This window comes from Melanaphis sacchari, unplaced genomic scaffold, assembly GCF_002803265.2.
Source record: "Melanaphis sacchari strain LSU unplaced genomic scaffold, SCAv2.0 Contig50_pilon_pilon, whole genome shotgun sequence".
NCBI classification, from domain to species: domain Eukaryota; kingdom Metazoa; phylum Arthropoda; class Insecta; order Hemiptera; family Aphididae; genus Melanaphis; species Melanaphis sacchari.
Genome location: NW_020271344.1, coordinates 525,191 through 538,659, shown reverse-complemented (window position 1 = coordinate 538,659; position 13,469 = coordinate 525,191). Strand labels below are relative to the sequence as shown.

Here is a 13,469-nt window from a genome sequence, read left to right as displayed (position 1 = left end):
ATTTAACTTAAATCGACTTAGCAAATAATTTAATTTGACAACATTTAAGCCACAGACAGTCTGCACGCTACTATATGCTATTGTTATTTACCAAAATAGATTTTGGTTGAATAGTATCTGTTTTTATATAACATATATATATAATAAAATCATTGAAATAAAGTATTTTTATTATTTTTTTTGTACTTGCCTACTCTTAAAATTTTTCTCTAATTACAATATACTAAAAATGTAAGGGTTGTTGCCTATGTCTAGCATATATTTATTATAGGCACTTATACTATTTTACATAAGGTGTTTTGGTATTTAAATATAATATAATGGTGCCTCACATTATTTATCTCGATTAAATTTTTGAAAACTATTATTGTATTTTACATTTATTTATTTATTCAAATTGTAAATTAGTTCAAGAGTATATGATTAATTTTCATTGTTATAAATCATCAAATTCATAATAGAATTAATGCTATAAAAAATGACCAACATTTCTTTTATTTGAGGTATTTAAATTTAAAAAAATTTAAATAAAATACATAAAGCTCAGTCAATCCCCTATCGCTTGAATTAAGTGGGATAAATTGGATTTGACTTGTGTATTTTTTTAATTATTATCTCAAGTGTAACTTATAAACATTCTAGAAAGCAAGAAAAGACTAATTTATGAAGGTTTTAAAATGATTGAGACTGAATTGTAATGTAAAAATAATACTTATTGCCTTATTATGATACAATCAAAAGTTTTTAATGGTCAATTAAAGATAACAAAAGTAATCTGAATCATAGTAAAATTTATTTTTATTTTTTTTTATATGGCGCTTATTTTTGAGAGTAGGCCTGAAAGCTTAGTTTGGACGCCTATTTGGCAGAATTTTTAGTTGGGCACCCATACGTTTTTGCCATGTCCGGTTAGGGGATGGCAGCTTTGCCACTTAGACAGTTGCTTGCTCAAAGAGCGATGCCACCCGTAGCTGGGATTCGAACCAGCAACGGTGAGCGTCACAATCGACGCCTTAGTCCGCTCGGCTACACTGTCCTCCATAAGATTTATAGGTATTAGGTACCTACATTAATTTATGAAATAATACAACCTTTATATATATAGGCCATTTACACATGAAACACCCATCACAGCCATATTGTGAAAAAGAAAATCAATAAGAAGTGTTCTTACTTAATGGACTAAAACTGAAAATAAATTCTTGTAAATCATATACAAACGTTGGGCACATTTAAGAAAAATAGGTTTAATTTCACTTTATAAATAAATATATTGTTAATTTTAAAATACTTATTTTAAATTAATATAAAATATATGGGCAGATAAGTAAATATTAAAAAAATAAATAAATAACAGTTGAGTACAATTGATCAAAGTAAGAAATTCTTGTAAATAAAACAATCCCAAAACCAGTCTTATTTAAAATGATAACGTACATATTGTTATACTTTCTCAACCAAGAGAGCAATACCTTGACCTCCTCCAATACAGGCAGAACCAATTCCATACTTAAGATTTTTACGCCTGAAACCAAAAAAACAAATATTTAATTTGTATGTGTAGTTAATTTATCTATTATAAGCTTATTACATGGTTAGCTGTAAGTTATATTACTGTTTAGCAATGATATCAAATACATTTAGAAATTAAAATTCTGTTCATCATACAGATTTACAAATAATAATTTTTTTTTTTGACTTTCAAACAATAAGATTTAACTTTTGACAAATTAAAATATTGAATTTAAAATTACAGGTTTAAAGTTTAAATATACTTAAGGTCAAAATTAAATTATATAGTTTGTATTAGTTAGTCTACAGGGGAATTAAACTGTATGTATTAATTGGAACTAATGTTTTCAGTATGTTTAATGAGTGAGGGATGAGTCAATTTCACCAGTTTAATTATCATGTGGATGGAGTACACACCATATATTATACTTGTAAAAAATTATATTTATTAACATTTATAGTATTATCAGTAAATAAGAAGTCATAAATCAGGGAAGGGCAGCTTGAGAGAGCTAATTTTTAGAAAATTAAAAATCTAGCAAGCCAGAGCATAGAAAGCAAAAAAAAGATAATTCAAAATATGCATTTTAATTGGCATTTATTTTATTTATAATGTGAATTTTTAACTCTAAAATTGTATGCTGAAATTTGAATATGTAACAAGGGCCAGATATAAAAGGCTTACAGACTGCTAGTAGCCCATCCCTGCCATAAGCAATAAAATATTAGTTGAAGATTAAAAACCTTTTGAACTTATTAAAACACATTAAATTAAAAACTAATTAATTATGTAACAAATTAATTACACCTAGTATTTTCAAGTATAAGTGTAGAAAAAGTATTTTAAATTTAAATAAATAAATAAATTTATAAAATGTTCAATTTTGATCTTTAAGATAACAGTAAAAAAAAATTAAACTTTAGAAAATGTATTAATGTATTTATATAATTAAATAGAAAAAACAATTTAAGTTAATAAAAATAAAGATTTTTTTAATTGAAAATTAAGTTGCTATTATAAAAGAAATAAAATAAATTGAAAGTACCTATTAAAAATTGAAATTAGTATAAAACAAACGGAAAATGTATTTGAAGTATAAATTAATTATACAGTGTAATTAATTATTAATTAGTTATAATACCAAAGTGCAATGTTCATTAAAATGTTTATCAATATCAAATAAGTCTTATTGTAACGGTTTTCATGTATATTCAGCATTAAAAAGTGATGTAATGTATAAATTAAATAAATAGGTCAAGTTAAATAAACACTTCCTAGTTTTAAAGGTCTAATAATAAATATATAAAAAAAGTAACTCGGTTACCTGAGTTCATGGACAAGATGACTAGTAATTCTGGCTCCTGATGCTGCCAATGGATGTCCAATTGCAATAGCACCACCATTAACATTAAGTTTTTCAATGTCAAGTTTTAATTCTTTTTGGCAAGCAAGAGTTTGAGCTCCAAATGCTTCATTAATCTTAAAAATAAATTTGTCAGTAAATACAATATTCATTTTCAAATTCGAAAGAAACTTTAAAATAATAATTAAAATTACCTCAACCAAGTCAATATCATTAAGGGATTTTCCAGTAATGCTCAATAGTTTTGAAATTGATGGAGCTGGACCAATACCCATTATGCTTGGATCAACACCTACTACTGAGTAACCAACTAATCTTGCCAGCGGAGTCAGAGAATGTTTTTTCAATGCTTCCTCACTAGCCAATACGACAGCTCCTGCACCATCACATATACCCTATTAATTAAATAAATTATAAAGAATATCGGTAACCTTTAATAAAAATAACATTACAATGATTAATATAATAAACATGCTCTTACAGATGCTGAACCAGCAGTTACAACTCCATTCTTTTTAAAAACAGTAGGTAATTTTCCTAATGTTTCAAGAGTTGTCTTTGGCTTTGGATGTTCGTCAACATCAACAACTACATCTGATTTTTTCACTTTTATGGTTACTGGAGCTAATTCAGCACTGAATACATTGTTATCTTGGGCTTAAAAATAATTACAAACTTGTTGGTACAATGTGTATAGATTTTGAACTCAAATAAAGTTATAAAATTGCTAGTAATTTTTTTTATTACCTTTTTTCCATAAAGTTTGTGAACGCAAAGCAAATTCATCTACTCCTTGTCTTGTAATTTTATATTCTTCAGCTAATTTTTCTGCTGTCAATGCCATTGGTAATTGACAATATGTATCAGTTAATCCAGTCCAAAGACTGTCTTCAAAAACATAAGCTGCTCCAAGAGGTATACCGAAACGAGCATTACGAACAACGTGTGGAGACTGACTCATGCTGTCTACTCCTCCAGTCAATACAACATTAGACTCACCACACATGATACTCTAATGAAATACAAAATACGTGTTATCTAAACTAAGTATTAAGCTAAATAAAAATATTTTTGATAATTTTTAATAAATGCTTTATACAGGAAGTCATGTATACTTCATAAGTTTAATTTGAAGTAGATACCTGTGCTCCATTAACAATGGACTGGAATCCAGATCCACATAATCTGTTAATACCTAATGCATGGCGATCTTGTGGAATTCCACAATGAAGTAGTACATGTCTGGGTAAAAATGCACCATCTGAAGACGAGTTCTACATATAAAAAACAAACATTATAAACTTGTTTTTAGAATATTATGTCTTTAATTAAATATCATGATACACAATAAGATAATACAGTGGACAGTCGTGGAGAAATAAAAAATTCCACTACTGAGAAAACCTCTACATAATGGATATTTGTGAGAAATTACTATATATCCACTATAGGGAGACACTAAAGAGAATTGGTTATACATACACACATATATATATGCATTGAAATATTGATTTATTATTTATCATATATATATGTAGTATAAAGTGGGTATAAAAATGTTTATAAAAATTTTAACATAGGTACGTATTCAGTATTCACACAATGTGTAGCATATAACTGATTACCTACAAACACATAACCAAACCATTTTTCATTTTTCAAATAAAAAAACCTTTAAGATCAAATATGAACAAAATGTATAAAAGATAAATATAGTATTTTTATTACTTAAAAATGTTTGATATATATATGTATTGTGTTCATTTATGAGAGGTAATTTTTAATTTTGGTGCCAGTTTTTAGTGTGCTTGTCCACTATTAAGAGATTATAAATTTTATTATGTGCATACATTTTTGCCTAAGAATTTAAGTGTCTACTATTGGGAAAGGTTCACTAATGAGAAAAGTCCATTAATAGAGGTTTCACTGTATACATACAACATGCATATGAGTGTACAAACTTACCATTAGAACATTTCCAATGACAACCGAATCAACAATTTTTGGGTCTACATTACCAGCTGTAAGTGCAGCTTTAGCAGCTACTATTTGTAGTTCAGTAGATGAAGTTTTCACAAACTTACCTCCATACGTACCAAAAGGAGTTCTCTTAGCCGCCACAATAAAAACACCTGATACATGATCAACAAATTGTTTTTTATTAAATTTCAATTATAATAATAATTTATAATACAATGATTGTTTTGATATATAACAATGTACAATTTACCTTTTGTTAAAGCCATCTTGCGTAATGTAATTTATTAAATCTGATGACAATATTCGATAATTAACTTGTTTGATGGTCAAGTGTAGCTAGACGACAAGCAATGGCCAATGACTGAGAGTGCGAGTGATGTGAGTTGCAAATTGGATTGAAGAATAAAGAGTTACAATTCTAATTATTATTGTTTTGGCATTGTGACATAGGTGTCAAGTATACAGTACACAAACACGACAGACGAACAGAAAAATAGATACGTGTAATACTGTAATACGTATTACGTACTAATACGTAATAAATATTACTAATATTATTTATTACCTAATCAAAATCAAATTCCAAAGTCAAATGAATAAAATAAAAATAAAAACTGATAAAGATAAAACCACTGCCGAACAGCTGTTGATTGTTGAATCGTGCATGGTCATTTTGTGTTACGTCACCGAATCTTCAGGTATTAAACGTTAGTCATCACAAGAAAAATGTATACTGATTACTTTTTTTATTTTTTATTTTTTATTAAACATAAGACTTTCCTAGCCTATACTGATTACTAAATACATAGGTAAGCATAAAACAGATCTACACGCTGCAAGTACGCAACTATTATTGATCTATGACATACATCCATTGTTTAAATTGGAAGAACGATAATATTAAATAATATGTAATAATGTATCATCTGTGTAGTGTGTAGGTAAGAACTAAGAAGTGTAATTGAATAAATTGTTTGTCCCCTTCATTCTATGGACGACAATATTTCGTTTGGGGTTACCCAACATTTTTAAAAACTAATAATCCTACCTTCGACATTTTTTTGATGTGGCAGTTTTATCTGCATTGTCTTTTTTTGTCAGTTAAGGTCACCTAAATTTTAGATTCATCCTTTCACCACCACACACACAAATATAATAAAATTGTAAAATTTGCATATTTTAACTTAGCAACTTTGTTTTATAATTCATCAAAATTGTCTATCATTGTTTAAGTCAGGATTTGGGACCAATACATTTTACCAACTTTTTAAATTTTTTTATCTTTAAGTACGGAGTTGTGAAATTAAGTAAAATTTTAAACCCTGATAAACATAAAAATGAATCAATTATGTTTACACTTTACATATAATATCGTAATAAAAGTTTTTTAAAGTTTTAAAACTATTTTAATTTATAATCAATTCCTTAAATCCTCTACCCAATGTTACATTTGATTTCCAAGTAGCATTATTTATCGAGTTCAAACTCTATAAATAAACTTTTCGTCTTTTTCAATTATTATTATGTTAATGACTTATGATCGACATTTAAATGATAATTTATTAATTGTTTTCGTAATAAGATACCACAATCAGCCATCAATATAATATGTATTATGTTGTATCTGTTGTAAAAACATACAGTATAAATCATAAATCATAATATATTAATACAGTTTACGTTTACAATAATTCATTTCATTTTGCTATTTTTAAAATTAGGGTAAATACCTACTGCATTGTAAAACTGTAAATTGTAAAGTATACCTTACTTTATAATTAAAATATCAATAAATGCCGTTGGAATGCCATAGATAATAATTATCCATTTAAATTTTATGATAGTCAATTAACTCTACTTTAAAATAGAATCTAGGTAGTATGATGGATTATTGTAAACAATGTAAACGTAAATTTTGCTATGTTGTACACTGTACACTGTACGTTAGTAAGATGACAATAATGAATAAATGCGGGTGTGGCATCCTTTTAATAAAACATCAGAAGAGAATAATATTATAGTCTATAAAGGTAACTTATAGTTGATTTGTGCTTTACACCATTGAAAAACGTAAAAAATTCTCCTACATAACTTTAATTTTCTAAATGAATAAATTAAGTAATGTAAGTAATAGCTAGTTGGTTTGTTTTAAAAATATCGTGTACAACAACAACGTTATTAATAATAATGAAATGTAAAACAAACAATCTGGTACCATTGTACTAAGAATTTAAAATAATTATAAATATTTCAATATTTATAATATTATTATGTAAATTAAATTAAATTCTTCATTAAAGAAAGTTAAGCCGTAACTATGTTAAACTTAAACAGTAAACATAGGTAATATAAGATAATAAAGTATTGAAATAAATATTAACTAAGAACAACTAAAATTATTCTCACTTACTTAATATTTTAAATATTTATTTTTAAGTTCTTCATCGAGAAAAATTAAATTACGATAAGCCATTAAATTATAATATGATATGCAGGTTACCTTTTACTATACTATTTAATTATTTAAAATAAAGGAAACTATAAACTGTGTAAAGATCATAAATAAATTATTTTAATTTATTCATACAAATTTATTAGACTTTTGTAAGTAATATGCTTTTATTTTTCATACATATCTATGTACAAAAATATACCATTAATAATAATTTAAATAAATTGGTACTGATTTTAGATTAAAATACATCTAATAATATTATAATAAAAGATTAATTATACAAAAATCAAAATATTTTTAATTATTAATGTGTTAAAAATAATAAATCGTTAAACTTATATTAAAATTATAAATAATAGAATAATTAATACACATGCACTTTTTTAGTGCCAAGGATTAAACTAAAACGACTTTAGATTGTAGAAATTAGGTAATATAAAAATTAATATTGAGCTACTCAGTGACTTAAATAAAATTAGAACAAATATTGAGAGGTAGTAGAAGCGCTCAAAAGCTTATTATACCATTCTTATATTAATTTTAATTGATATGGTTCTTTATCACAGTATTAATTTAATTATTTTTTATTTATACCTAAATGTATTTTATTTAAGAAATTGATTTTTATAAAATTAGGACGATACCGACTATAGAGAATAATTATTTTTACAAGCAAATATAATGTATATATATTTATATTTAAATAGAGAGATGAACATAGAAGATGTGAAATGGAGAATAATCTAATAATCATATTATGAATTTTATGATACTCGTATATGACTAGGTATACCTATATTATATGTGTATAAAAAATAAAAACAGTAAACAGTAAACAGTAAAAAGTATAAAATTGTATTGTAAGTATATCTGTATATAGTTTATACTATATAAATATAATTATAGAGTTAGGGTAGCACTGTAATTACAGTATACACTTTTAACTAGGTATAATATGTAATTTAGTAAATGTTATATTATTGTAACTCCTATGAAAAATAGTTTGATGACGATAATAATAATAACAGTAATAAATAATATTACAACATTATAATCACTAAACCTCATAAAAATCAATTAATTGAAATATCAAGAAAATACTTTCAGTTAAGTTTCTTTACGTTTAAAACAATAAAACATGTGAAACAAAAGGTTTGAAAATATGATTTGAGGTTTTTTATACATTTTGTCTTTTATTTATAAATTACATAATGTGCAAGTTGTTATTCAATATTCCTTAACTATTAAATTATTGAATATCTATCACTATAGTATAAAAAGCTATTTTTTTAGCAAAATGACGAGATTTAGCTGCCGTGAATATGATTTAACACGTTTTAATGTTGACTAGGTACCTCCTACTGACTACTGCACGCAATCCATTCGATCGCTTACTGGGTGAATTCGATTGCTGCATCTCGAATCCATACAATTTCAATTTTTCACGCAGAAAAACTATTTGGCACTCGTATAAAGTTGTAAATTATTAATATACTGATGATACGTTACAATATTTAGTTTAAACATATTTGTGTCTAATAAATATACATATAATTTGCATATCTAATTTAAAAATATATATATATATATAATATTATTGAGCAAACATAGATTATAGGGTATGTATTTTGCCATTTGGAATCAACTGAATTGAATCTCAGTTTTTATAACAATTTAAAATTTTGGTTTTCGGTTTTCATTTACGTATTTCGATTTATAATAGTATTGCTGTAAACAACATTTTATAGTCGTTATAAATAATATTATATAGTTATATAGATATACTAAATAATAATATGTTATATTTCCAAATTAATTTGTTTTTTTAGAGAAATTAATTTAATTTTCTTAATTTTAAACACCATTTTATTTTTGAGTTTAAATACCAATTTTAATTATTATTTTTTTTCGATTTGAATTTTGTGTTTTAAATACCTACTATATAATATTAGGTATGTAATGTTAATTTTTTTCCTAAATTTTGTTTTTGTTTTAACCGTTTTTAAGTCTTGAATTATTTAGGCATATTATTATAGAGTGTGTTGTCAGTTGGATTCACAGACCGTACCTTTGACGACATCGTCCGTGTACGCCACCATTATCCGGTAGTTGATCTGCTTTGGGTCCGTTTTGCCGTACAGATACTTGTGTAGCCCGTTGCTGAGCGTCCACACCCTTTGTGCGGGCTCCTTATCGACCTTTAGGTCGTTGGGGAAGCTGAGCAATGTGGAACCGCTGGACAACAGGCCCTGTGTAACCGAGTTGAACGGGCGCCCGGTGTGCCAACAGCCCACTTTGCCTGAGGTCACCAGGTTGTAGTACATGACGCCCTTCGCGTCAACGGCCATGCCAGACGATTGACACGATTGGTGGCGGGCGCACCGCGAATCGTTGAGCGCAAAGAAATGCTCGATGATGTCACCATCGCCCAGGGTGTCGTTGCGCAACGATGCGGTGGGCACGTAGAACTCGTTGTTGCTCGACAGCGAATGGAAGTAGAGCACCCGTTGTCCGGCACCGCCGTCCGGCGACAGACACATGCCGAAAATACCGTCCATCCAGTTGAACGATATGCCGTCCATGGTGTAATGGCAGTATAACGGGTCTGGATAGAAATACGGATGGTTGATCCGGCGAGAGACGTCCTACAATAGTAATATAACATAGTAAAGTTATTATTTTAATGATTTTACGGTTGTTGTCAATTTCGAAGGGTACGTGACCGACGAAAGGTCAGTGCGCGCAAGCCATTTGAGTAGGTATAATGGATGTGATATTGTGATATATTATTATGATGACGGGAACATCTTACATAAGGTTTTTTGTTAACAAAAATGAATATATATTTTAATTAGCGCGATTGGTGTACCTACTCTACGCATACATTTATATGTAAGTACCTGTTTATAACTGTAAACAACCAATCCGTATTGAAATACATCAGACATATAAGCATACGCATCTTCACAATTATCGTTGAGAATTTCAACAACAATGTTTGTAAACAGCGAATCTTTCAACGTTTGATTTGTCGGGATAATGAAACGCTTGATATGTGTGTCAGTTTTTAAATCAAATACATCTAGTTTGACTGGACATATTTGATCGACTCTATTTGCCAAGTTTATGGCTCCTGTGTCCAATACCCACAATCGGTCACACTTGTCCACTTCCATCCGGAACACAGACACCAAACCGTGACAGCGGTTCATATTATTAGTGTACCTGGAAATTTATGAGATTAGATGACGGTTATATGTTGAACCACTCGACCGAATCGTGGTCATCAATTATTATGTTGGCATTACGAAATAGAGATAAAAATCAAATTACCACTTCCACGAGGGATAGGGCTTCAGCATTGGAGACTTGGTGTAACTGTTCAAATTCACGTACGCTAATGTTACTGGTATTCCTGGTCTCCATTGTGGCAGGCTTAAAAACATTTTGTTCTTCCACACTTCCAGTCCCAATAGTAGGTTGTTAACTGGTATAAATGCACCGGTATTGATAGCCGTCTGTTTAATATCTTGATTAGGATATTCTAGATCTATTTGGCCCCACGTAAAACGATCTTTAAATCCCGTGTTTTCGTTTCGACCTTTTCTGTATGGTTTTTTCACAATCTTACGTTTAGGGTAGTCTGAAGGAGTTTTGTTTCCCATCATCCACATAGATAATAGCCATGGCACCAGTACTTCTAAAATATAATATTTTTTTCAATAAATTTATTAAAATAAAATAATAATAATAATTCACAGGTAACAATTTTGAAGTAAATATTTGATGGACATATAATACAAAAGTAATAATAATAGTAAAAAAATTGATTTATACATAAGTGATGGATACTAAAGTAACTTATAGCTGTCTATTTTTAAAGATAATCGAAATTACCATTATGTTAAATTATGGGTAATAAATATATTTAACAAAAAAAAAAAAAAATCAAAAATATTCGGTGATTTATTTCATGAAAGTATTATAGCTATTATTTTTTTATTTGTTTCATTATTATGTTTTTAAGTTTTAATGATATTTTAACCAAAACTATTGTGCTACCCATTAGCTCGCAATGTTATAATATAGTTAATAACTGTAAGAGTTGTTTCACGGTAGATTTGTTAAAAATTAGCAATAGTTGCTTATTACCCGATCGTTTTGGTACTTTTCCTTTTTACATTATTTAAAAAAAAAAATCATTTATATCTACATTCGAGGCTTTCAAATCACTGCGCTTGGAAGTGATTACTTTAATAGATTTTGAATCATTACCTGTTGATGACACTGGAAAGTTTACTTGGCTTACTGTTGAAACTTCAGTATGATGCTGTGGTTTCATCCAATTATAGTCTGCAGGCCAAACGTATGAGTGAGGTTGGTTGTAATGAACCATCTAAAACAAATATTAGTAATATGATATAATTTAATTAATTTCTTTATATTTTTATTATTTCATAAAAATGTTCTCAAGAAAATTAATTTAGTGTGAAAATAAAATGCAATAAGTATACTTGATAATTTATAAAATAATGAATTATATCTATTATAATTACACTAATATATCATAAAAAATAAACAGTTTTTCTAATTATCAAAATAAATTAAACTATATTTAATGTAGGTTACGGCTATTGTATTTAGTAGTATAATATATAGGTAGTCAAGTTACTGTCAATAATTATTGCCGTAATATCAAATTCTATTGCGGTAATACTTACTGGAGCGAATCGGTGTGTTATTTTAAACGTTTGTTAAATGTGTGCAAATAGTGCTTTACAGAACTACGAGTATACCGTAAATGTATAAATTTACCTATATATGTACCTTATACATATTTATTTTTTCTTTGTAAAGAAAATTATTTACCAGTAAATAAAATTATAATGGTTAAATTTTGGTAGGACGTGTTGTTATGAAAATAATCGAAACACAAATAAAAAAATAATTTGGTGTTAACACACCTGAAAGACATATCTACGCATATAATTATTTGGGGTACCATGGTTCCTCCTCCAGTCCTCGATATCATAAGGAAAAAAAAATATATAATTATTTGGGTAACTAGTTTATTTTTTTTATAATTAGGTATTTCTAAATGAAATTACAAACCATAATAAATAAATATAATCTTGAGTAAATAATTTCAATGTATTAAAAAATACATATATAATTTAAGATTAAGAAAAATTATATTGTAGGTACTGATTACAATACTTAAGTAATTGAAAGGCATCGCACATTTCGCAATTCCATGAATGTTAAAGACAAGTATTAGGATTAATAAAAAAATGTCCTCTGGATATTTTTTTAAATTAAAAGAGACGAATATATAATTAATATAATATTAATTATAGTTTATGAAATTAAAAATAGAATAGTTATAAAAAATGAATTAATGTTCGAACTTTAAAAAATATTTTTTTGCATATAATGTATAATATAGGTGATAATAATTTTAAATAATTTTTATTTAATCCTGTTATCCTGACATAAAACGACGATCAAACATTTTACTCGAGTTATTTGATTCTAATATAATACTTAATAATATGTGCATAATTAATTGGTACTTACTGTACATTTGTGAAAAATCCACTTTTAACGACAACCGTGATGTATAAGTGTAGTCGTTTATTGTTTAGGTATAAACCTAATTAGTGTACACTGTGACTTGCGGAGAATACGTCGAAGTGTCTAGGTTATCGTTTGGTTCTGGTTCGTATGATAGACGTTAATGTGGCGTTGGAGTCGAAACAGCGACTAAAGACTGAACGGTCTAAACGGCGAACGTGCAGTATTAATAATAATAGTTTCACTCAATCGTGCACAACAATGGTCACCCAGTTGTGGCAGACGTTGTCGTCGTCGCCACCACAGTGTTTCGCGCAATAACGTTAGATATTCTTGACTAGGGTAAACAAAACGAGTAGATCTTTATGAAGTCATGAAAGTTGAATGAAAAACTACGTGTTCAGCAGCTTAAATTAATATGAAAAAAAAAAATATAAGTGAATTAATTTTAAATAAACGGTTTTTTACAATTATTATAGATTCCCTGTAAATGGATACATTTGGTTCAACTATAAATAAACCAACATTGATGTAACAATAATATTCATAATTTATTCTGTACATTTATTGTTTGTAATAGCTCA

At 27.6% G+C, this 13,469-nt stretch overlaps 2 protein-coding genes across 2 annotated transcripts; both read right to left on the bottom strand.

Moving 5' to 3' along the window:
- Positions 1-1,362: 1,362 nt before the first annotated feature.
- Positions 1,363-5,418, bottom strand: LOC112599342 (3-ketoacyl-CoA thiolase, mitochondrial). Its single transcript, XM_025346212.1, has 8 exons — positions 5,107-5,418; positions 4,842-5,008; positions 4,019-4,150; positions 3,624-3,888; positions 3,358-3,533; positions 3,071-3,271; positions 2,838-2,992; positions 1,363-1,525 (listed from the first exon to the last, which is right to left on the bottom strand). The coding sequence occupies exons 1-8, from the start codon at positions 5,120-5,122 to the stop codon at positions 1,444-1,446; spliced, it is 1,194 nt and encodes a 397-aa protein (XP_025201997.1). The 5' UTR covers positions 5,123-5,418; the 3' UTR covers positions 1,363-1,443.
- A 3,920-nt stretch (positions 5,419-9,338) lies between these two features.
- LOC112599340 (protein yellow-like) lies at positions 9,339-13,053 on the bottom strand. Its single transcript, XM_025346207.1, has 5 exons — positions 12,889-13,053; positions 11,587-11,707; positions 10,645-11,011; positions 10,212-10,536; positions 9,339-9,956 (listed from the first exon to the last, which is right to left on the bottom strand). The coding sequence occupies exons 2-5, from the start codon at positions 11,705-11,707 to the stop codon at positions 9,357-9,359; spliced, it is 1,413 nt and encodes a 470-aa protein (XP_025201992.1). The 5' UTR covers positions 12,889-13,053; the 3' UTR covers positions 9,339-9,356.
- Positions 13,054-13,469: the final 416 nt, after the last annotated feature.